The following is a 24,667-nucleotide window of genomic DNA, read 5'->3' as shown; positions in this document are numbered from 1 at the left end:
CGGCGACACTAGGAGTTGCAGCCGACAGCATGGCGGTGCTTCGTCAGCATGCTACGACAGCGGCGGCTAATTGCTGCAAACGACAAAAGCGTCGGGCATCGACGTGCTACGGCGGCAGCGGCTAATTGAGCAAACGACGAAAGCGTCGGGCGATGACGGCGTTGCTACGGGACGCGGCAAGGGGCGAGCCGGCGATAGGGGTGGAGGTGCGGGGGTGCGCAGGACATGCATGTAGGGAGTAGGTGAGGCGGGGAGGAGATGCAGAGAGTTCATGGGAGCGAGGAAGGGTGTGACCGAGTCCAGCGTGAACCGTCAGATCCAACAGTCGTGGTGGTTCTGTGCGGGTCAGATCCAACGGCCCGCAGGCGACCGGCCGAGTGTTTGGGCTGTCGCGAGTGCCTAGTACTGGCCAACTATATATAGTAATCAAATGTAATAAATTTAATTTTTAATATTGCTAATCCGAATACTAAAGTTTTATACTTACTACAAAATCTCGTAGAAATAACAGTATCCAATTCCCACAGCAACATGTGGGGTGTCATCTCTCTTAGTCTCTAGTTAACAAAGATTTGTGAGATCTACTAGTAATCCCTCTTTTCTGGTTTATTGGTCTCATCTCATTTTCTTGGTTTTACCATATTATAAGTCTTATTTTCACTTCTTTTCCACCACATGTTCACATTCTAAGGTGCATTAAATTGATGCATGCAAGGATTAAAAGAAACCAACAAATGCATGCAATCATTCCTACTCATTTACTGATCATCCATGTATATATTGCAATTAATGCAGATTAAAGTTTGAGTGCTAATTTTGTAAAATATGAGAGATATTTTTTCTTTAGTCATCAGCTGCCTTGATTGATGAGATTTTAAATTTAAGCTCTATAAGATGGTACTGTAGACAGAAGGCCAGTGACTAGTTTCATGCTCGTGGATCTGTCCGGGACGAAGGAAACGACGGGCTGTCAGTGCGCATCCTCCACTCGCCGCATCACATCTGACTTGGCCTCCTCATTATTTTACCAATCTGGTCACGGGCCTCCCAATCTGGCCCTAAAATAATTTAATCCTTAATCAAATCAATCCGTGTAAAGACAGACATAAATCAGGGGGCGCGGCGCACATCAAGCCCCACGATCTCCTACACTTTTCTTCCCCAACACGAATCGAACCTCACAGCCTCTTTCCTCCTCCGGACGCAAATCAAATCGATTCAATCCCGGCCCGATCCGACCCCAAAAGAGGCAGAAGCATTGCCGAATTTGCGACGCCGTCATCTCCGCTGTCTTCTTCGTCTCTGATCTCTGATCCGGCCGTCGGTTCTCGTTGGCCGCCCGTGCATCGATCGAGCGCTATAATAAAGCGCCCGCCTTTTTCTTCTCGCCGCCTCTTCACGTGCGGGGCCGCCACCGCCTCCCATGCAAGCAGCGCAGCGGCGGTAGGAGCACGGGCATCCTGTTCCTACCTCGCGCGCCCGCCTGCAGACGCTCCTGGTTGGTTGGACTTGGATCGGCAGCCGATGGCCGTGGAGGAGCCCTCGCCGCCGCCGGCCGCCGACTCGTCCGCGCCACGGCCGCAGCAGCCGGAAGTCGGGGCGGGGGAACGGCGGACGGACAAGCAGGGCCGGCGCCTCGAGGTGTACAACGAGGTGCTCGCCCGCCTCCGCGCCTCCGGCGGCGTCGAGATCTCGCCGGCCTTCCAGGACGCTCTCTGGGCGCACTTCCACCGCCTGCCCGCCCGGTGAGCCCTCTCCTCCGCTCCCCGCCGCCCGATCGGCACCGTCGTGCGTGCGAGCTGAATTGTTGATGCCGTCCGTCGTGCGTGCGACGCCTGTCTGTGCAGGTACGCGCTGGATGTGAACGCGGAGAGGGCGGAGGACGTGGTGACGCACCAGCGGCTGCTCGAGGAGGCGCGCGACCCGGCGCGCCGGCCCGCCCTGTCGGTGCGCGTTGTACAGGTAACATCTTCCCGACAGAGCACAATCTTGCAAAGTTAAACACTTAATTTGTGTGGGTTATCTCATGAATCTTCTGACAAATTCAGTTTTCATACATTGTGTTCTGCATGTCTCTGTTCATGATTACTGACGCAACTGCTCTGTTTCGTGCTTGATCTTCAGGTATCTAGGATTATTGATGGTGATATGGATGATTCCTGTGATCATGAGATGGAGATGGTTCCTTCTAGTCACTTGCCCAGCCAAATGTACGTATACTCTCTGAATATCTGTCAGACACCTCCTTATTTGCTCATGTTTGCTAATTGTGCCGTGATTTGCGCAATTATTCTTCAGGGTTCACCCCCCTCCTGCATTCGGCTCGTCCTCCAATCTAGAGGCACTAGCTCTCGAAGCAAATGAGTCTGATGTTGGTAGCAGCAATAACGACGATGATAATAGCGTTCATCTCGTCTCCAGGTATATAATTTCTTTTTCAGTTCAAGTGCTTTCTTGCTTTTTGATTACGACATTTTTTACAGTAATATGAAGGTGTATTAATATGATTGTATTTCACAATGTTGCTATTCCATTTGAAGAGGTTGGCCATAATCATTGGAAGTGTTATTTGGTGCCGCTTTGCAGTTGTAGAAGTAGAAAAACACCCCCCACAATCGAAATAATTAGTGCTTAGTTGCAAATCTGCTCCTAAATTTATACTGTATAAGATATTTGTTTTAGATCACTTCCTTACTGTCCTCGAACAATATTGTGAATTTCTTTAGAGGGATAAATTGGTGCCTTTATATATTTTTTTCTGTGTAGTTGATTAGTTCTCTCTATGTTCTGAATATTGCAGGCCAATGCATGAGATAGCATTTGCATCAACTGATAAGCCAAAGCTACTTAGTCAGGTAAACAAACGTACCAGGACAAGGCATAATCCCCATCTAAATAGGCCTCTTAGCACAGCAAATGAAATTCAGTATATGCAGAAGCTGGCAAGTACTCCCTCACTAGTGTCAAAAACATTCTTATATTATGGGACGGAGGGAGTAGTCACTAAGAAATGATACGCAAAAATAAGTGAATAGAAGAAGAATTTGAATAAAATAAAATACAAGAAATAAATTATTAAGATGCATTGACATCAGAAATCTACAGGATTTTACTGAAATCACCTTTTCTCTAACACACATCAAAATTAATGTCATTGTACTGAAATCACTTGAACTTTACTGTAAAGTACTTTCAGACCAGGTCCTCCACTCAGCATCTGGCTGGATTCTTGTACTGACACTTATATACATTTACAGCTGACTTGTTTGCTTGGTGAGCTCGGTCTTGACATCCAAGAAGCACACGCATTTTCAACAATCGATGGCTACTCACTGGATGTATTCGTTGTCACCGGTTGGCGTCTTGTGGTATGCAATAGCTAACTGATTTCAGCACATTAGAGCGTGTCCTTTTCCTTACTACTATTTCAGTAATTTTTGTGTTGATATATTCTCTTTTACTGCCACTCATAGGGTACTAAACAGCTGCAAGAAAAGATAATGGAGAAATTTCGCAGTGTTGAGGTATAGGCTTCTGTCTGGGCTTCTTGTGTGAAGTTTAATACCTCTAACTGAATAATAAGCACTCTCCTGTTTGGTTTCAGTAAATTTGCTAACTTTACCTGAATAATAGAAAATGCAATCTCCTAGAGTTCTCGTTTCATGATGCAAAAGAAAAGTTTGTGCAGACATGCATTGTGAATACTAAATTGGGTTGTGTACAGGCACAAGCTTGTACAGTATCAAGCGCATCATCACCTTCATTGGAAGGCCTGCAAGGTGGAGAGAGTAGGCCCACATCTACCAGTGTGCAAATACCATCAGATGGAGCAGATGTTTGGGAAATAGACCTGAAGCTGCTCAAGTTTGGGAACAAGGTTGCATCTGGATCAAACGGTGACCTGTAAGTTCCTGTTTGTGAAGTGAGAACAGTTAAACCTTGGAAAACCTGGCAGAATGTCATTTTATTCTTTGTTTTCTTAGGTACCGTGGATCATACTGCATCCAGGATGTGGCCATTAAAGTAGTGAGACCTGAGCGCATCAGTGCAGATATGTACCAAGATTTTGCGCAGGAAGTGTACATTATGAGGTTAGCTTAAAAGTTTAGTCTCCATATACAGGCTCCATCTCCGATTTGTTTGGCCAGTATTCAAATGCCTGACTGAGTTACTGGCAATTATTACTTATGCCTATATAGAGTTATAGACTTATTGCTTAATCCACATGCTCGCAGAAAGGTTCGTCACAGGAATGTTGTGCAGTTTATCGGTGCCTGTACAAGACAGCCCAACTTATATATTATAACAGGTAGATTACAATGGGATTAATGTTTGTAATTGTTATCATGCAGATAATGCTAATTGTTTTTGACACCTTTCCCCCTTTTTGGTATATTTTAGACTTCATGTCAGGAGGGAGTGTATACGATTACCTCCATAAAAAGGGCAGTTCCTTCAAGCTCCCAGAAATACTAAGAGTGGCAACAGACATCTCTAAAGGAATGAGCTACCTGCATCAGAACAACATAATTCACCGAGATCTCAAGACTGCAAATCTTCTCATGGATGAAAACAAGGTTGGTGTGTGTTATAAATCATGCTATGCATTTTAGCAGATAGCTTTCCTACTGATATTTTCACTTAATAGTTAAAACTCTATAATTAAAAAGAGCATCCTTTTCAGGTTGTAAAGGTTGCGGATTTCGGTGTTGCACGTGTGAAAGATACTTCCGGAGTGATGACTGCAGAGACTGGAACTTACCGTTGGATGGCTCCTGAGGTGTGCCGTCATGTTTATACATGTCATAAGAAAACAGTAGTGATTTTTTTTGTCTATTCTAACATGTATGTGCTATCTAACTTCAGGTCATAGAGCATAAGCCGTATGATCACAAGGCAGATGTTTTTAGCTTTGGCATTGTTCTATGGGAGCTTTTAACCGGCAAGGTAACTGCAATTATTATTATTATTATTCTACATAAGTAGACTAACATTTTTATGTCGCTTTCTTTTTAAGCAGCATATATATCTGTATATGTCTACTTCTACTTCTAGAGTTAAATTGTAACTGTTCTATTTGTCCAGATTCCTTATGATTATCTAACTCCACTGCAAGCAGCAATAGGTGTTGTTCAGAAGGTAAGCCTTGCAGATACTTGTTGGAACCGCCTTTTTTTCTTGTCGATAAACTTGATGGAACCCATTGCTATGAGATAGCATTTTCCGGAGATGCTAATTAACCCTCCTCTCGATGCGCATTTTGTGCAGGGCATCAGGCCGACGATTCCGAAGGATACCAATCCCAAGCTCGCAGAGCTGCTTCAGAAATGTTGGCACAGAGATTCAGCCGAGAGGCCCGATTTCTCCCAGATCTTGGAGATCCTTCAGAGACTCTCCAAAGAGGTCAGCCTCGCCTACCCTTGTTTTTGCATCGGAATCCATCGCATGTTTCAGCGAATTTCTCGTGATTTCCCAGTTAACTGCACCAAAACGCAGTTTATTCTGTCGGAATTCACCGACTACTTCTTGCCAAGTAACATATTCCTACATATAAGACGTTTTGGCGGTTCATATCTCACTCGGAAGTAACATGACAGGTGGGAGCCGACGGCGACGGCCGGCAGAAAACAAAGTCGGGCTTCCTTTCGGCGCTGAAGAGGAGCCACTGAAGGCAGCAGCAGCACCAGCTCTAACAAAGCTTCCTCTGTGTTGATGCCCGAGTATAGGTGATTCGATGCCCGCGCTACTGTAGTGTACACTGATAATAATTTCCTCACGTAGTAGCTGTTTTGCCCCATTTCGCTTCCTCTTTTTTTTCTCTTGCCATGTATCAACTGTTCTTGTTCTAGTGTTATTGTTGAATGAACGATAAAACACAAAAGATCCGGAAAAAAATCGTGGTAAAACGTGTCTCATTTGTATCATAAAAATCAAAGTATAAGCCATGTAAAGATTGACATGACAAAACTGAAAAGATAGCTAAACATCTCTGAGCTTAACATCAATGTCCGTCACCTTCCTCCGGCACCACCACAGCAGCTACCAAAGAAAAATAATAATGGATCACCTCCTCACCCGAGCTTCACGTGGGTCCGTCGCCTATATGCAGCTTTGCGGACCTCCAAGGTGACTCATTAAAAGTGAAGACATTGCTGTTGAATGAATCAGACCGGGACAACATCTCGGACACGCCATCGTACTCTAGATCTAGCACCCCACCACGACTATGATGCCGAAGAAGGAAACAATACCTGTCATCCACCAACCATAGGGCCGATTGCCTCGTTGAGGACAGATTTGAAGTTTCTTTATTCAGCGCTGCCATTACCGCCGCGGAAACGAAGACGATGAAGAGCCAAAAACCTAAGCTACTAGGGCCTAACCTAAAGATACACGATCCACAAGCGAACATCCAATGACCCCCCCCCCCCCCCCTTCACCACCAAGGTCGCCGACAGAGGTGAGGCGGAGGAACGAGGCGAAGGGACTCCCCTGGCGGCAACTAGGGTTTCTAGTCGCCTACCCGAGAGAACAGAACGGGTTCCCTGGACTATCAGCTGAACTGGGAGCTGGCATGCCACGCAAGCACCGGATAACACAAAAGATCGATTACGCATGCGTAAGGAGACCGATAAGCAGAACTGTAGATGGGCTGTGTTAGACTGTATATGTATACGTAGACTTGTTTATACGTAGACTTGTGTATACACCTTGTACTTGTAGCCTTTGATACTTATATATAATGAGATAGCCGCACCCCTCTTGGGTGTCAAGCAGTTGCCCAATATTCTGGTTTAACATGGTATCAGACTAGGGTTTTCGCATCTTCCGCTGCACCTCCTAGCGCCGCCGCCGCGATGGCCTCCTCCAACCCCGCCGCCGCCCTGGCTGCCTCCACCGCCGCCGTCGCGCCGATCGCCCCCTCGTCGCCCTTCCTTGCTTCGCCCCCGCTCGCCACAGCCTGGCGGCCGCCTTCGCTGCCCGGCGAACCCTCGGCTGGCCCTTTGGTCGAGCAGGGCGGGCAGGAGCAGGGCGGGCAGGGCGATCTACGGTCGCCGATCGCCGCCAGCGGCGCTACTTCCTCGACCATTGCCTTTGCGCCGCCGCCTCTTCGCGGCCCTGCGCCGGCTGCCTATGGGGTGGCTCTCCCTCAGCCCTACGGCATCCATCCGCCCTATGGCGCGCCCCAGCCCTACGCCCCGTGGTACGGCGCCCCTGCATCAACCTATGGCGCTGCGCCACCGCAGCCCTCTGCTTGGCCGGCATCACCTACGGGTCGGCGCTCCCGTCGTCTCAGGTGGCTACGTCGCATCTGCAGCCCTATGGGGCGGCCTACGATGCTGCGTCCGCCGTGTCCTCGGGAATCCCGCATGGTCCGGTCGATGCCCCGGCTGCTCCTGGCTACGAGGCGTCTTTGGCGCTTGCTCCTCCTCGTGTTGATGATCCGATGATGGGCCTTCATGCTCCTGCGGGTTATGCTCCGGCGCCATCGCCGTTTTACTTCTCGCATCTCCTTTCGGTAAAGCTTACGCCGGACAACTACTTGTCGTGGCGGGCGCAGGTGCTACCCCTCCTCCGGAGTCGCTACTTGGAGGGCTATGTTGATGGCTCCATCCCGTGTCCGCCGCCGTATCATCCGGCTCATCACGTGTGGGTGGCTCAAGACCAGGCGATACTTTCTGCCATTCAGTCCTCGCTCACTCCGAGCGTATCGTCACTTGTCATCTTCGCCGTGACATCTCGGGATGCTTGGTCTGCGCTTCACAGCAGTTTTGCCTCTCAGTCTCAGGCGCGTGCTCACTCTATCCGCACTGAGTTGGGGGAGACCAAGCTCGATGGCCTCACTATCACGGAGTACTTCAACAAGATGTCCGGTCTTGCCGATACGCTGGCCTCAATTGGCCAGCCCCTTGGAGATGAGGATTTCACCACCCATGTGCTTAATGGCCTTGATGATGACTATGATAATCTTATTGAGAACGTCCATGGTCGCGAGGCGCCTCTCCCGCCACGGGAACTGTACGCGCGTCTTCTTGGTCGCGAACAGCGCATCAAAGCGCATAGAGCTGCTCCGAGTTTTGCCTCCGCTAACGCCGCGACCCGCGGCAAATCATAGAAGCCGTCGCTCCCTGCCAAGCCGGCGGCTCCATCTCAGCAGACTTCGCGGAGCACCGCACCATCCATCACAGGCGGATCGCGGCCAGTGGCGTGCTGCCCATGTTGCGGCGCTCAGCAGGCCTGCCAACTGTGCGGCATAGAGCGCCACATAGCTTCTCGCTGTCATCGCCGCTACAAGCAAGATTTCCTTGGCCTCGGCAACAATGGCAAGGGGAATGAAAAACAGGCGGCTGCTGCGGTAGTGAGTCATGAGCATGGACGTACTCCATCCTACTCGATTGATCCTACATGGTACATGGACACTGGAGCTACGAACCACCTCACCAACGACATGAGCAAGCTTTCCACTCAGGAGCCATATCGCGGCCATGATCAGGTGCACACCGCCAACGGAGCAGGTATGCGCATCTCCCATGTTGGTCAGGCATCCCTTCTTGCACACAATTCACGAAAACTGCATCTCTCTAATATCCTTCGTATTCCCACTGCTTCGCGTAGTTTGTTGTCTGTTCCACAACTTACTCGTGACAATAATGTCCTTGCTGAGTTTCATCCTTTTCGTTTCTTTATCAAGGATCGGAACACGAGGGCCGTTCTGCTTAGCGGTCGTCTTCGCCGTGGCTTGTATGCACTTGACGCGCCGACCGCACCTCCCATGCAGTTTTCTCCTCAGGCGTTCAGTGGTGTTCGTGTCTCACCGACACATTGGCACGCGCGACTTGGTCATCCTGCTGCTCCCATAGTCCGTCATGTGTTGTATCGTCATGAACTACCGGTTGTGTCAAATAAAACTGCTGAAACTATTTGTGATGCCTGTCAGCAAGGCAAGAGTCATCAACTCCCGTTTTCAGAGTCTAGTCGTGTTGTGAAACATCCTCTTGAGCTTGTGTTCTCTGATGTATGGGGTCATGCCCAAACGTCTGTCAGTGGCCACAATTATTATGTCAGTTTCATTGATGCTTATAGTCGGTTTACTTGGCTCTATCTTATTAAGAAAAAATCTGATGTGTTTGATGTGTTCATACAATTCCAAGCACATGTTGAGCGTCTCCTTAGCCAGAAAATTATTCATGTCCAAAGCGACTGGGGGGTGAATATCACAACCTCAACTCGTTCTTTAACAAACTTGGGATTGCTCATCGTGTGTCTTGTCCTCATACACATCAGCAGAATGGGACTGCTGAACGTAAGCATCATCATCTTGTAGAAACCGGCATTACTTTATTAGCTCATGCCTCCGTACCTTTTAGGTTCTGGAGTGATGCTTTCTCCACTGCCTGTTTTTTGATCAATAGGCTGCCCTCACGACTACTGAATATGAAAACTCCGCTTGAACTCTTGCTTAATGAAATCCCAGATTACACCTTTCTCAAAGTCTTCGGGTGTGCATGTTGGCCTCATTTGCGTCCGTATAACAAATATAAGCTAGAGTTTCGGTCGAAAAAGTGTGTTTTTCTTGGGTATAGTTCCCTTCACAAAGGGTACAAATGCCTGCATGTTCCTACCAATCGCGTCTACATTTCTCATGACGTTGTATTTGATGAGAATGTGTTTCCCTTTCGCGCACTTCCGAACACATCTATGCCAGACGTTTCTTCTACCACACCTACGCCTGATCAATTTGTGGATGTTGTAAATGCTCCTGTGTTGCTTCCTAACCATGCTGCAGGTATTGGACGTGGTGCTCGTCTTGAGCTCCTTGAGGAACAGGCATCGACGCACGCTCCGAATCCGGGGGATGATCGCGTGCATGGGGCATGCATACCGAGCAGCACCCAGCAACCCGCGGGAGCTGCACCCGCAGCCGCCTCGCGGGCGTCGCCCTCGCCCGCCCCGCAGGCATCGCCCTCGCCTGTGGCCGCCTCGCGGGCATCGCCCTTGCCCGCCATACGGGCGTCGCCTGAGCCCGCTTCGCAGGTGGTGTCTCCTGGGCCGGCCACTTCCTCTCCTGGCCCAGGAACTTCGGCGCTTGATGGGTCGGCCTCGCCGGGCCACACACCGCCCGCCTCTCCAGCGCCAGATGGCTCTGGCGTGAGCCTGTGCGACTCGGCCTCGCCCCTGTCGTCTCCTGCATCAAGCCCGACGCCGCAACCACAAACTGCTGCTCCTCGACCTCGCACACGCAGCCAGACTGGTGTTTCTCAGCCCAAGATCCGTACCGATGGGACTGTAGCGTGGCTCGCCGCGTGCATGGCTCATGCTGCTGAGGATCCCACTGCTGAGCCTCGCCATTTTCAGGCTGCACTTGGCATTCCTCACTGGCGTGCTGCGATGGAACAGGAGTTTCAAGTGTTGCTGAAGAATGACACCTGGCAGCTTGTTCCCCCCGTATCTGGGGTCAATATCATTGATTCTAAGTGGGTGTTTAAAGTTAAGAGACATGTTGATGGCTCCATCGAGCGTTACAAAGCAAGGCTAGTGGCTAAGGGCTTCAAACAGAGGTATGGTCTTGATTATGAAGACACGTTTAGTCCAGTTATCAAGCCCACTACCATTCGCTTGCTGCTGTCCCTTGCTGTTACTCGTGGATGGTTTCTCCGTCAGCTTGATGTGCAGAACGCTTTCTTGCATGGAGTCCTGGAGGAGGAGGTCTATATGCATCAACCGCCAGGGTTTGTGGATCCTGCACGTCCTCATCATCTCTGTCGTCTTTTTAAGGCGCTCTATGGGCTTAAGCAGGCTCCTCGTGCCTGGCACGCACGACTTGGCTCGGTTTTGAGGGCACTTGGGTTTATTCCCTCCACTGCTGACACATCGCTGTTTCTTCTTCAGCGTCCTGAGGTTACGATGTACTTACTGGTCTATGTTGATGATATTATCCTCATCAGTTCCTCAGATGTTGCAGCAGATCGTCTTGTGGCTGCGTTGAGTGGTGATTTTGCTGTCAAGGATCTAGGTGCTCTGCACTTCTTCCTGGGTCTGGAGGTTTCACGTTCTTCTGCTGGAGTAACTCTTACTCAGAAGAAGTATTCTCTGGATTTGTTGCGTCGTGCTGGTATGTTGAAGTGTAAACCTGCCAGTACTTCGATGTCTGCCACTGATCGGTTGTCTGCTCTTGATGGAGACCCTCTCTCACCTGATGATGCCACTGAGTACCGCAGTCTTGTTGGAGGCCTGCAGTATCTTACTATCACCAGACCAGATGTCTCTTATGCAGTCAATCGTGTCTGTCAGTTTCTTCATGCACCCAGGACATCTCATTGGTCAGCTGTGAAGCGCATCCTGCGTTATATCTGTCTCACTGCGTCCTATGGTTTGCTCCTCCAACCTGCGCCGTCTTATGAGATCTCAGGGTATGTAGTGTTTCTTGGCTCTAACCTGATCGCTTGGAATGCTCGCAAGCAGGCTACGGTGTCTCATAGCAGTACTGAAGCTGAGTACAAAGCAGTTGCTGATGCGACGGCTGAGATCATTTGGGTTCAGTCTTTGTTGAGAAAATTGCGAGTCCCTTCGGCTCCTTCTCCAGTGCTTTGGTGTGATAACATTGGTGCTACGTACTTGTCATCTAATCCAGTGTTTCATGCTCGGACGAAACACATTGAGGTTGACTATCACTTCGTTCGAGAGCGTGTTGCACAGAAGCTGCTTAGCATCAAGTTCATCTCATCAAAAGATCAACTTGCTGACATCTTCACGAAGCCTCTCCCACAACCACAGTTTGTAGGCTGCAGGCGCAATCTTAACTTAGTTTGTACTTCAGGCCACAGTTAAGATTGAGGAAGGGTGTTAAACTATATATGTATACGTAGACTTGTTTATACGTAGACTTGTGTATACACCTTGTACTTGTACCCTTTGATACATATATATAATGAGATAGCCGCACCCCCCTTGGGTGTCGAGCAGTTGCCCAATATTGTGGTTTAACAGGCTGAAGCATGGCTACGTCTACGTGCATCCTCGTTTGAAGCGCGGCCGGCGAGAGATGCATGGGATCACTGTCGTGGTAGCCAGCAGCTCTGACCAAGCCGCCTTGGAGCGGGGTGAAATTGCCGGCGTAATTGTGGTCGACCGGACGTCGTTACGACTGATGCTGCTGGCTAGCCGCCGCATTAGAACTCCCGACGAAGCAATTGTTTATGCGCAGCCTATGTCGCACAATGGCGGCACCTATTTTAGGCGCGTAACGCTTGTTACTAGACGCACGCCCACCACAGACCACAGTCCGTGCAAGTCCGCGCATAACGCGCCACTTGGAAGATGGGCAAGTACTGCCGCCCCGTCGCTCTGTCCTCTCTCCTGCTGCTCAGCCTCTGCTGCCTGTCTCTGCTCCGGGCTGGCTCCGCCGCGTCCGTCACCGCCGGCGCCACCGACGGCAGCGAGCTCTGGGGATACGTCGAAGTCCGGCCAAGTAATCCACGTGCTCCGTTCCCTATATACGCTGGTCTGGTCATCGTTTCGTTGGCGCGAGAGTCTGAGGCTGCTTTTGGTTTTTGGTGTGTGTTGCAGAGGCTCACCTCTTCTGGTGGTACTACAAGAGCCCGCAGAGGGTGTCCACGCCGTCAAAACCATGGCCCACCGTCCTCTGGCTGCAGGGCGGCCCGGTACACCATCATCTTCTCTTCTCTTCTTACTTACGTACCTATGCCGGAGCCATGGCTGCCCACCGTACCACCGAAAGCTCACCGTCGATGTCTCTCCGTCGAGCAGGGAGCGTCCGGCGTCGGGATCGGCAACTTCCTGGAGGTCGGGCCGCTGGACGTCGACCTCAACCCCCGCAACTCCACCTGGCTGCAGAAGGCCGACCTCATCTTCGTGGTCAGCCAGAGCTCGAAACTCCTCTCCATATTTGTTCTTCCTGACCTGACCAGTCGAGTCGGAACGTGTTCCCTGTGTTGATGGCTGGCTCGATGCATGGCAATGGCAGGACAACCCCGTGGGCGTCGGGTACAGCTACGTGGAGAACGCCAGCGAGCTGGTGACCAGCGACTGGCAGGCGGCCGCGGACGCCACGGCGCTCCTCAGGGCGCTAGCCACGGAGGTGCCCGCCCTGCGGGAGGGCAGCCCGCTGTTCCTCGTCGCCGAGTCCTATGGCGGCAAGTACGCTGTCACGCTCGGCGTCTCCGCCGTCCGGGCCATCCGCGCCGGCGAGCTCAACCTCACGCTCGCCGGCGTCGCGCTCGGTGACAGCTTCATCTCGCCGGAGGACTTCGCGGTGAGCGAAATGGTTTCTTGGATTTCTATTTGATCTCATCGCGTAGCATAATGCGTTGTTAAGATTAATAAGAGCGCTCTTTTGGATGGATGGATCGGAGCAGCTCTCCTACGCGCCGCTGCTGCTGGACGTGTCGAGGCTGGACGACAACGCCGGCGACGCCGCCAAAGGGTAACATTCGAGCTACCATGCCTACCTTCCTGCCTTCTTGCTTAACACGGCAAAAAAAGGAAACATATATTCGGACTCACCGATCACATGCATGCATGCGCGCGCAAACTCTGACCAGGATGGCGGCGACCGTGAAGGAGCAGATCGCTGCGGGGCAGTTCGCCGCCGCGTGGAAGTCGTGGACGGACTTGCTTTTGTTTATCGAGTCAAAGAGCGCCAGCGTTGTAAGTGTGAACTAGCTTTCAACTAACTTAGTGTAGCTTTCAACTAGCTTAGTGTGGCTTTCAACTTCTTTGAAAACCTTAGGGGGTTTTGTTTTCCCCTTTGTAGGACACCTATAACTTCTTGCTTGAAGCCGGCATGGACCCGGTGTCAGCGGCCTCTTCGTCATCGGTGGCGGCGGCGAGCAATGCCCAGACAATGAAGTACTCGACGTACCTCAGCCGCAAGGAGGCTACATCTAGCCCCAACACCTTAAGCGGCATCATGAATGGGGTCATCAAGGAGAAGCTCAAAATCATCCCCAGTAACCTCACGTGGCAAGGGATATCTGAGCTGGTCTACAACGCGCTGGTCAATGACTTCATGAAGCCTAGGATAGACGAGGCAAGTGAGCCTGGCTCCAGACCGACCGACAAATATTTGTTCATTTTACTTTTGTTTTGTTAAACTACGACGAAAGGGACGATGTTTCACTAATTGATGAACTCTCTGCAATTTCCACAGGTTGATGAGTTGTTGTCTTACGGCGTGAATGTGACAGTGTACAATGGCCAGGTGACTGTTGCTCTTCATTTTTGCTTAATGTCTCTGGCAAATAGTACCTATAAAAACCTTGACATTTTTTTGTGTGCTTGTGAATTATTATAGGCGTAATGTTAGTACATATATATTTGTTGATTGTTCATGAAGTTTATTAATAGGAGTAATGAAAGAACATTTAGTCAAATTACAAATCAAATCACCGTGAAATTTTCTTGAAATATTACTTCCAATTTAGAAAGAGAAATGGTGTCACCATGCAATTTACAAATGGAAACTGGCTAACTTGTAACCAAGACACTAAAAACGACTTGATTTCATCTTCGGTGTGAAGCAAATGGTTGATTGCTACGAATGGTCGATGTACTGTCAATTGGACGAAGGTACCAGATTAGCAATGGAAGCATTTTGAGTAAGAAACGGCTCCTGAATTTGAGATGAATTTTTTTTCTGAATAAAATGTTCACATGAACTTTCGTCTTTCAGTTTAGAGACAACCACTCCCACGGTCCACATTCTATACCCAGCTATTTCCAAATGAATAGCATTTCATGAATGGGCGTAATTTATGTAAGTCTCTATTTATAGTACTAGAAGTCCAACAAATTTATTCTTGTGAAGCTTGATGTGATCTGCTCGACGATCGGCGCAGAAGCATGGGTGCAGAAGCTCAAGTGAGGCCCTCAATTCCTCTGTCACGCTTCACCTCGTCGTTCAGATAGGTGTGAGCCCTCTAATCACGCTTTTGTACTTTCAGATGGGAGGGGCTAAAGAACTTGACAAGACTGCCAAGGCAACCCCTGTACTGTGGGTCCTCCAAGGTCACCCAGGCCTTCGTCAGATCCTACAAGAACTTGCATTTCTACTGGATCCTTCGAGCCGGACACTTTGTAAGCTCATCAACATATATGCTTCCCTCCTTGGTGTCTTATATGATGCTCTTGAGCTGAAGTTGATATTGGTGCATGTCTGATATTGCAGGTGCCTGCTGACCAGCCTTGCATTGCACTGAGCATGATAGGTAGCATAACCCAGTCTCCGGCAAGTTAGATGATACACCAACTATAGCTCTATTGTACTTTTTTTGGTGGGGTAGCTCTATTGTACCATCTGCGAGAAGATAAATGGTGATCATGATTCAGTGAAAACCCATGTTCCGACCTTTGCTGATTGGATTTGGGAACAACAGCGTTGGCACATCATTCCCTTCTTGGAGATGCTTCTATAGGAGACTTGTATTCCTGGTATTGTCATGGTTTGGTTGATGTGTCTGCTTGGTGTGTGTCACCATTTCTCTTTCCTTATATATTTCTAATTATTTTGTTGTGTGAATCCTCGATGTTTTGAATAGCTCTTCATATCGTGTTGTTATAGAGAGCTAGGTGTAATTGATATCTTCTTAGTATTAGTATTTTTTCTTATCAGAAAATAAATCATTGCACCAATGCTAAAATCCAAAATAAAAAGACTTTCCGCCGACTGAGTTAGTCGCCATTGTTGCTGCCCTTCTTCGTCTTCGGTGACCTCTCTCGTGCCTCCTGTTGTGGCTGCCTTTTGCACCTCTTGTTGCTTGTGACCCCCTCAACAGAGACCGAGGTGGGTCGATAAAAATTGTAGCAAAGAAAATGAAAACAAAAGAAACACTATTTTTCCAATGTTAAAGGTCCAAAGGTTGATTTAAATGTTTTTTCATGAAGAAGTATATTACATACAACCCCGTAAAGAAAACTATATTACGTACTCTATTTAATATATTTGTATCATGGCGTGTACATCATCCTAAACTCGAAAAGAAACGAGAGAAAACGGAAGAGGAGGGGGACGTTGAGTAGAGGAGCAGCACAAGCATCAGCCTCGAGCCAAGCCAAGAATCGCATCTCAGGGGCCCACCTGACCTCTCAGGTCCACGCTGTTTCCTCGTTTGGCCCCACCTGTCAGTGTCTTGCAACGCCTGCTAATTAGCTCATAAAGGTGGCGGGAGCATAACGGCACGGCCCGGAGATCGGACGCGCGCAAACGCACGCCGACGGACCGGCCGGCCATGTCGTCCATGGCCGACGACGGCGAGCGGCTCGAGCTCCTCCACGGCGACCTCGACCTGACCATCCACGAGGCGTGCGGCCTCCCCAACATGGACGTCCTCTCCACCATCCTCCGCCGGCTCTGCATCCGGCCCCGCCGCCTCCCCAGCCGCAACATCGACGCCGACACCGACGCCGACAGCCCCCTCCGCCGCCGCCGCCGCCGCCGCCGCCAAAAGCCTCGCGGCCGCCACAGCATCGTGCCGACATCCGACCCCTACGCCGTCGTCGCCGTCTCGGGGCCGGACGGCCCGGACACCACGCTCGCGCGCACCTACGTCGTCCGCAACTCCGAGGCCCCGGACTGGTCGGCGCGCATACGCATCCCCCTCGCGCACGAGGCCTCCCGCCTCGTCCTCCAGGTCAGGGACTCCGACCCCTTCGGCTCCGACCTCATCGGCTTCGCCACCCTCCCGGCCGCAACCCTCCTCGACGGCAAGCCCATCGCGGACGCCTGGCTCCCGCTGCTCCGCCCGGACGGCCGCGGCCCGCCGAAACCCAACTCCGCCATCCGCGTCTCCCTCACCTTCACCCCCGCATCGTCGTCGCCCTCCCGGCGGCGCCGCTTCGGCGGCGTGCCGGCGTACTTCCCGGCGCGGCGCGGGTGCGAGCTGAAGCTGTACCAGGACGCGCACGTGGCGGTGGGGGCGCCGTGCTCGTACGAGCGCGGGCGGTGCTGGGAGGACGTGTGCATGGCGGTGCTGGGGGCGCAGAAGCTGGTGTACGTGGCGGGGTGGGCGGTGGGCGCGAGGGTGCGGCTGCTGCGGGAGGAGATGTCGCCGGAGATGGCGGAGAAGGCGGCGGAGGTGAGGGCGCTGGCCGGCGTGGAGGTGGAGAAGATGGCGCTGGGGGATCTGCTCAAGTACAAGTCGCAGGAGGGCGTCCGCGTCTGCCTCCTCGTCTCTGACCATCACGACACTCCCCTGCACCCCAGCTTCTTCCTAAACACGGTAAGATCAGCCTGCTAGTGCGTAATTGGCGATTCCAATGGAATTTCGTCAAAATTTAGCAAATTTCAGCGAGTTCAGTACGTGCCAACATATTTGCAGTTCGATCAGGTTATCTCAGTTAGAAATGAATTGGGGCCAAATTCCAACTTTTGCCAATTTTTATCAAAATTCATATATATATATATATATATATATATATATATAATTAATTTGTGTCCAAAATACATGATTGGGTAAAACCAATTGAATATATCGCATTTGGATTGGAACCAGAAGTTCCCACACACAAAAAGGAATTTGAACCAGTAAGTCTATGTACTATTGCATTGGTCTTTGTATGCTTTAGCGAGCATTTAAGGCAAGGTTGAGTTGTCATTACGGTGATTTATGATAATCCTGTTTGCCTTACTAGATTTTTGCCCTCTTTTGTGTTTGTTTGGTTTTTCTGTTTATATTTGTCCTATTTTTCTACGTGAGGTTATAAAACTAGATAATATCATGTGAAAGTCAAGCTTCGGTGGAAACCGATGGAAACCACGTGCAAAAGTATGTTTTGAAGTTTTGAGCAAATCTAATAGAAAATACGACATGTTAACAACGTGATGTTCTATTAGCATGTGAACTTCCAAGTTGAAACACAAATTTGATAATGAGGTGCAAAAAAAATCAGCATTGAATAGTGCCGAACAAGAAACGTCTCTTAACATAAATCGTTTTTATTGTAGCGTGTAAACTGTTTTGTGTTTGAACTTGGAATTTCACATGTCAGTATAACACCACTCTCTTAACATAATGCATTTTTTTAGAATTTTTGAAACTTTCAAACATGGTTTCCGCAAAGTTTTCATTGAAACTTGGTTTTCACACGATATTTTGTCATAAAACAAAGCACAAGACATCACAATTTGGCAACTGAGTCTAAACATCATGGAAGAGAATATTGACAATTTATTGATAAATGCCCATGTGAATAAAAGTATAAATTGAAGTTTGGATATAGCATGCTTCTCTTGAATACGATGTTGAAATTCCTAGTATCAATATGAATACCAAAGATGCAATATGAAAAATTCTCTGACACGAGAAAAACCTTCGTGGAAGAACTCAATATCTAGAATTTGAGGCTCGTATACATCACTAAACGTGTGAATGAAGAAGAAAACATATAGGTGTATTCTTATGTTGTGTTTTTTATTTGCTATTTTATTAGGGAGGCATGATGCAAACTAGTGGCGAAGACACGAAGAAGTTTTTCAAACAGTCATCTGTGATTTGTGTACTCTCGCATCGCTACCCTAGAAGCAAAGTCGACATGGCCAAGCAAAAGGCAAGCTAAGATACCATATTTTCTCTTATATTTGTAATGTTTTTTGGTTTGTGTGATTTATTATTAACTACCTGATGGTTTCTTCGGACATTGGTCAAAATTTAGGTAAATGTGCAAATTAAATCCTTTAAGTTCACAAGTCCCGTATAATCTTATCGTACCAAATGCCTCAAAAAAATTCATAAAATTTTCATCATCCTCAGTTTAGCTTTGTGTCATTTCCACTACCTTTATTTTTAGTACATTAATTGTTCATGGAGCCTTGACGTATATATTTATTCGAGCTATATGTTTGAAAATATCATTTAAAAAAGATAAACTAATTTGTATACATTGCAGTTGCATAATTAGAAAAAAAAAACAAACACATGGTTTGCATATTACCCCAAAAATGAACAAATAGCAGGGATTAGTTGGTCATAAGCTGCTATAAACATGTCAATGGAGTAATCTAAGTCCACATAATTCTATACATGTGCATTGACAAGTGATGTGATGAATGCTAGAGCATGTTTGCAAGAAAGGCCGACAATTTGCCATTGTATGCAAGAACATGTAGTGCTATGCAAGTTGACGACAAACCTAAATCTGATGCCTCCCAATTGAGTAACTTCAGCAACTTCTTCCGAGCATTCTACCACCTCCAACTTTAACTCTACTATTTGCATTCAACTTATTAATTATGTGGGGCAAAATTAAACCAACTAACTTTTTTTGCTACTTTTCTCCTTCGATTCCACATGATCATAATCATCTACCTAAGCTTGCCCATTAAGTCGTCCAAGTTCAAAGTCTTGTGGTGCTTAATCCATTTATTGAATCACTCTCTCAGGTTGTTGGTTACATAGTCCACCTTACAAATGGTTGAGAACTGACTCCTAGTCCACAGTTGTACCTCGTCGTCCGGCGCATCTGCAGTCCCTCCATGGCTACCATCTCCAGCCCCTCCATGGCCGACCTCCGCGGCACTGTCTTACCCAGCAATGACGCCGCCCTTAATCTCTCCTGTGTCTCGCGAGTCCCCGCTGCCATCGTTGTGCCGCCATCGCTCGCTAGGTGTGGGAAGACATGGGGGAAAACCGAAAGAAAATCAGAGACGGTTTGTGTGATAGGCAGGGGCAATTTTCTCTGCCTTAAAAAACTGACAAGCAAACTAAACGATATATGCTAACAGAAGTGATGGAAGTGTTATAGAAGGCACAAATTTTAGAGTTAATGTTATATAAGGAGGGGGAAATCAGCGGAAATTCGCAGGGGCACGTAAGTGCGGGGGCACTAACCTGTCAAGCCTTGTCGCGCACTCGACCTGCCTTGCGATTCGCGAAGTAGTTGAATCTCGCATGAGGGCACATTAAAAAGGAAAATCCCTCAAAAAGATTTAGGTTTGAACGATGGAAATTACGATTTTTTCATCTAAAAATGCAAAGTTTCAACAAGTTTCTGAGATATATTTTTAAGCAATTTTTTCTGTCAATCGTAGACACATTTTTTTTACACTTGTACTAAGTTTCAACAATCGAAACTTAATTTTTTTAAAGTAATCAAAATCTATTCGAAATTATCTTATTTCAAAGCACTGGTCACGAGGAACATTTAAAAGATATAGAACTTTGAAAATTGGAAGCCAAAATAAAAGGCTGGCACTTGAGTGCCCTCGCACTTGCGTGCCACAAATCCTCATCCTAGGAATCAGTGTTAAATAAAAAAACAACATTTAAAAGAGTGTTATATAACTTTTCTCAATTTGGAACTAGATGCATGAGCTGATCAGTGCGATGCCTGTCCAGCGTGCAGGTGGTGGGCACGCCGTACGCGCACAACCAGAAGAGCATCCTCGTCGACACGCCGGCGTCCGAGGCCACCCGCCGGATCACGGCTTTTCTGGGCGGCCTCGACCTCGCCGCTGGCCGATACGACACCCCGGCCCACCGGCTCTTCGGGGACCTCGACACCGTCTTCCGGGGGGACATCCACAACCCCACGCTCGGCGACGCCGCCGGGGAGAACGGGCCCCGTCTGCCGTGGCACGACATGCACTGCCGCCTCGACGGCGCCGCCGCGTACGACGTCCTCAAGAACTTCGAGCAGCGGTGGCGGAGGGCGACGGCCAAGCACTTGAAGGCGTCCAAGCACGGGAAGGACGATGCCCTGCTGAAGCTCCAGCGCATCCCCTGGATCCTCAGCCCGGTCGTCGCCGACGGCGAAGATGACGCCCTGCGCGTCCTGCCGGAGGATGACCCCCGGTGCTGGCACGCGCAGGTGTTCCGGTCGGTGGACGCCGGGTCGGTGAAGGGGTTCCCGCGCTCCTGGGAGACGGAGGAGATGGAGGCGCGGCACCTGCTCTGCGACAAGAGCCTGGCCGTGGAGCAGAGCATCCACGCGGCGTACGTGGCGGCGATCCGCGCCGCCGACCGGTTCGTGTACCTCGAGACCGAGCGCTTCCTGGGATCGTCGTACGCGTGGCCGGCGCCGTTCCGGCACCCGGGCGCCGGCAACCTGGTGCCGATGGAGATCGCGCTGAAGGCGGCGAGCAAGATCAGGGCCGGGGAGGACTTCGCGGCGTACGTGGTGTTGCCGATGTGGCCGGCGGCGGAGGGGCCGCCTGGGTCGGCGCCGGCGCAGGAGGCCCTCTTCTGGCAGGGGAAGACGATGCAGGCGATGTACGAGGTCGTCGCGTCGGCGATCGTGGAGGCCGGGGCCAGCGGCAGAGCGCACCCGCAGGACTACCTCAACTTCTACTGCCTCGGCAACCGCGAACAGGCACCGGCGGATCTGTACGGACGGGCGGCGGAGACGGGGACGAGCCCGGCGGCGCTGGCGCGGAGGCACGGACGGTTCATGGTGTACGTGCACTCCAAGGGGATGGTCGTGGACGACGAGTACGTGCTCCTCGGCTCCGCGAACGTCAACCAGCGCTCCCTCTCCGGCTCCCGCGACACCGAGATCGCCGTCGGCGCGCACCAGCCGCATCACACCGGACGGCGGCCGCGCGGGCAGGTGCACCGGTACAGGATGTCGCTGTGGGAGGAGCACCTGGGCGGGCTGGCTGAGGTGCTGAAGGCGCCGGAGTCGCCGGAGTGCGTGAGGCTGGTGAATCAGGTGGCCCGGGAGAACTGGGACAGGTACACGGACGAGGGGGAGGTGGTGGAGACGATGCAGGGGCACCTGATGAAGTATCCGGTGGAGGTGGACCACGACGGCAGCGTGTGGCCGCTGACGGGGCACGAGTTCTTCCCCGACGTCGGCGGCAGGGTCCTAGGCTCCACCAACAAGTTTCCCGATCATCTCACCATGTAGCCTTCCTACTGAGTACTGACCCTTTGAGCTCTAACATTATGTTTACACAAATTAAGGGAAATGGGATTTGTAGCAACCTACTGCACACTTACAACGCGTTTGAGTTCACAAAAGCTATATGTAAGTTGACTAAATTTATAATTTGGATAAGTCGATTTTGTGAGAGAAGGAATGGTTGAAGGAGGAAAAAGAAAGAAGGATCACTATTGGCGGATATTGTCTTTGGAGGCCGAGCTCCATGGAACTCGGTTTTGAAAATTTTGAATTTTGTCGAATTTCATATTTTCTAAATTTCAAAAAAACCTGAAAAAAAACATATACATGAAGGCATAACACACATGTGTGTAAATTTTCAGGGCAAAATAAGTTGAAATGAGGGCTGTGCAAAAAAAGACAAATCTGGGGCTTTTTAACACATGATACTATTCATCCTTTCAGGCCATGAATTTATCTTTTTTGTACAGGTCACATTTCAACGTTTTTCATTCTGAAATCTTACACACATAGACATAACATACTTGTTTACTTGCACAATTTTTTTAAAATTTTTTTGAAACCGAAAAGTTTGAATTTTGATTTGTTTTCAAGAAAAGGCCTCCATGGCTCCCGGGAGCCAAACGTCCGCTCTCGACTATTGGATCTTAATCTAATGGCCTCAAAAATCGAGTTACCCAAAATAAATTTTCAGACGAATACATATAGTCCTAGTTGGGAAAGTGGGCATGGGTGCTTAGGATACGGAGTGGTATTACAATTTGACATTGGATGTAGGAAATTAAGGGTGAAGCTTGCTCCTTGTTTTTTTGTTTTGAGTTGAGCGTACTCCTTGTTTGGTTAGTATTAAGAATTAGTAAAATATTATAGTACTTAAAAACATGATAACTTAAGTTATGATGAGCGTCAAGATGTAATTAAAACAACTATCTTCCAATTTTCATCACCTCCCATGTTACTAAAAACGACGCAAGTGGACTATCAACTCTCACACATAAATCGTAAGACGGATTTGAGGTCATGTGTCTTCTAAATTCCCATTCCCTACTTCTAGTTACCTCTAATCAAACTTGTTATTACGCACTTCCTCCGTCTCATAATATAATAGCGTTTTTAACACTTCGCAGGGAGTAAGAGATAGAATCAGTGGAAAAAAAGAGCATGTAGCCTCTAATTCACATCTAGATGTTTTCTAAGGATGCCACATCTAAACTCTTACAAATACACAGTGACAAGGAACCCAAAAAAAAGTTGGGACAAAAAATAGACCACAAACATAGTAGACATCAAGTTAGATGTGACATAACTATGTCACATCTAGATGTGTTCTATACAGACCCTTTGAGTTTTGACGTATACTGCCAAACAATTGTAACTAAACATGGGAAGTAAGTATTGATATGTGTGCACTCACCTCAATTAGCAAGTGCTAATGGTGTCTGAATTAGCACTCTAAAGGATCTGAATTCTTTGACATAAGTATTGTAACAAATCTGCATCAACAGTTTCTTTTCTGCCGGTATTCACAATAACATTTTAATCAAACCTCTCGAAGGGGAGAAAGGTGAAAAACAATTCTACTGCACACTTAAATTTATTGAAAGGTGGAAATAAACATAATGGAGATGGTAGGTATCGACCATTAGTCCTTATACATATAACATAAAAAATAATCTTTCCTCAAAATTTAGGAAATTTAGTCATTGTTGTACATGCCTAAATAATTAGACTTCCATCAAAATATTTGAGTGGCACATTAACTGGAGCCAAATGTGATCTCAATTTTTTTTTCAAACTGTAATTGGATTTAGACAATTTCAAGTGCAATTTTCCATACTAGCGAAACTAAATACCCTTTTTTAACTTTCAATCATTTCATTAGTGTCTGGACTCTTTCCAAACCAAAATGCGGGACCATGATTGCTACTCGTATGACTAATTTGTGTGGAACCTAATTAGGAAAGATTAGTTGGATATCTTACCTTGGATTTGAAGAGTACTATCTGTGCACCACAACCTCTATCTTTGTATGATCAACAAGATTTTAGATCTCTTTTAAATACTAAATGAAAACATGAAGATTGTAACACAAATACATGTGCAAATAAAAAATATATGAAATAAAATATGGATATAACGTGAGAAATACATATGAATAGTGCACCTTCCTACATAAAAAATAACAATAAAAATGCCTATGGATTGGTCAAAATCTTAATTCTATATTACAAACCAAACCTTAGCGAGACAACTCAAATCGCAAGATTAAAGCTTGTTGACGCTGATAGTAGTGGCACTAAAGTTAGAGAACAAATCATTGTCTATGTATATGGGGATTTCGAGTTTTTTTATGCAACATGATGCAAGTTGGTAACTTATCTCCACCCAAAAATAAGTCTTCACTATCTTTTCTGAGGCTATGGTGGCGGGGGGGGGGGGGGCTAGCCTTCACGTAGCTCTGTCACACATTGGTCGTTGGTTCCTAGCAGATACCGACACATGAAGGATCCTTGTGTGTTTATACATTCGCCGTAGCATGTACTATGTGTCTATGTGGTCAATGACACTCAATTTCATCTACATGTGTATGATAATTGATCAACAAAAATGACATCTAGTGTTGTATTGATTGATCGATGCAATGAAAGTAATTAGTGATATTTATATATTTGCATCTTCTTGTGAGACAAAGGTTTCTGAGCTAACATTTCTAGCCACATCTTATATCCTTTGTGTACTCATTGTTGTTTCTTTTCTATTCCAAGTCCATGTTGCTTCTTTTATTTATGTAACTTCATCATTATCATCATAG

At 48.3% G+C, this 24,667-nt stretch overlaps 3 protein-coding genes across 3 annotated transcripts; all 3 read left to right on the top strand.

Moving 5' to 3' along the window:
- The first annotated feature begins 1,142 nt into the window (after positions 1 to 1,142).
- Positions 1,143 to 5,895, top strand: LOC123131909 (serine/threonine-protein kinase STY46). The gene is made up of 16 exons (XM_044551620.1): positions 1,143 to 1,745; positions 1,848 to 1,962; positions 2,125 to 2,210; positions 2,299 to 2,421; positions 2,801 to 2,855; positions 3,258 to 3,368; positions 3,474 to 3,524; positions 3,725 to 3,903; positions 3,984 to 4,091; positions 4,236 to 4,309; positions 4,402 to 4,577; positions 4,685 to 4,780; positions 4,867 to 4,947; positions 5,086 to 5,139; positions 5,269 to 5,403; positions 5,598 to 5,895. Exons 1-16 carry the CDS (start codon positions 1,525 to 1,527, stop codon positions 5,667 to 5,669), a joined length of 1,737 nt encoding a protein of 578 aa, XP_044407555.1. The 5' UTR covers positions 1,143 to 1,524; the 3' UTR covers positions 5,670 to 5,895.
- Positions 5,896 to 7,985: 2,090 nt separating this feature from the next.
- Positions 7,986 to 15,256, top strand: LOC123129401 (serine carboxypeptidase-like 51). The gene is made up of 14 exons (XM_044549583.1): positions 7,986 to 8,019; positions 9,788 to 10,149; positions 10,292 to 10,356; positions 12,369 to 12,469; positions 12,568 to 12,662; positions 12,769 to 12,876; positions 12,986 to 13,273; positions 13,377 to 13,444; positions 13,563 to 13,668; positions 13,775 to 14,050; positions 14,171 to 14,221; positions 14,828 to 14,880; positions 14,964 to 15,096; positions 15,188 to 15,256. Exons 1-14 carry the CDS (start codon positions 7,986 to 7,988, stop codon positions 15,254 to 15,256), a joined length of 1,809 nt encoding a protein of 602 aa, XP_044405518.1.
- A 979-nt stretch (positions 15,257 to 16,235) lies between these two features.
- LOC123130209 (phospholipase D delta-like) lies at positions 16,236 to 22,009 on the top strand. The gene is made up of 3 exons (XM_044550163.1): positions 16,236 to 17,237; positions 18,448 to 18,564; positions 20,359 to 22,009. The coding sequence occupies exons 1-3, from the start codon at positions 16,248 to 16,250 to the stop codon at positions 21,859 to 21,861; spliced, it is 2,610 nt and encodes an 869-aa protein (XP_044406098.1). The 5' UTR covers positions 16,236 to 16,247; the 3' UTR covers positions 21,862 to 22,009.
- The last annotated feature ends 2,658 nt before the right edge of the window (positions 22,010 to 24,667 follow it).

The sequence above is a fragment of the Triticum aestivum genome, chromosome 6A (assembly GCF_018294505.1).
Source record: "Triticum aestivum cultivar Chinese Spring chromosome 6A, IWGSC CS RefSeq v2.1, whole genome shotgun sequence".
NCBI classification, from domain to species: domain Eukaryota; kingdom Viridiplantae; phylum Streptophyta; class Magnoliopsida; order Poales; family Poaceae; genus Triticum; species Triticum aestivum.
Note: the sequence above shows the minus strand (reverse complement) of the source record. Positions and strands in the feature narration are given on the sequence as shown.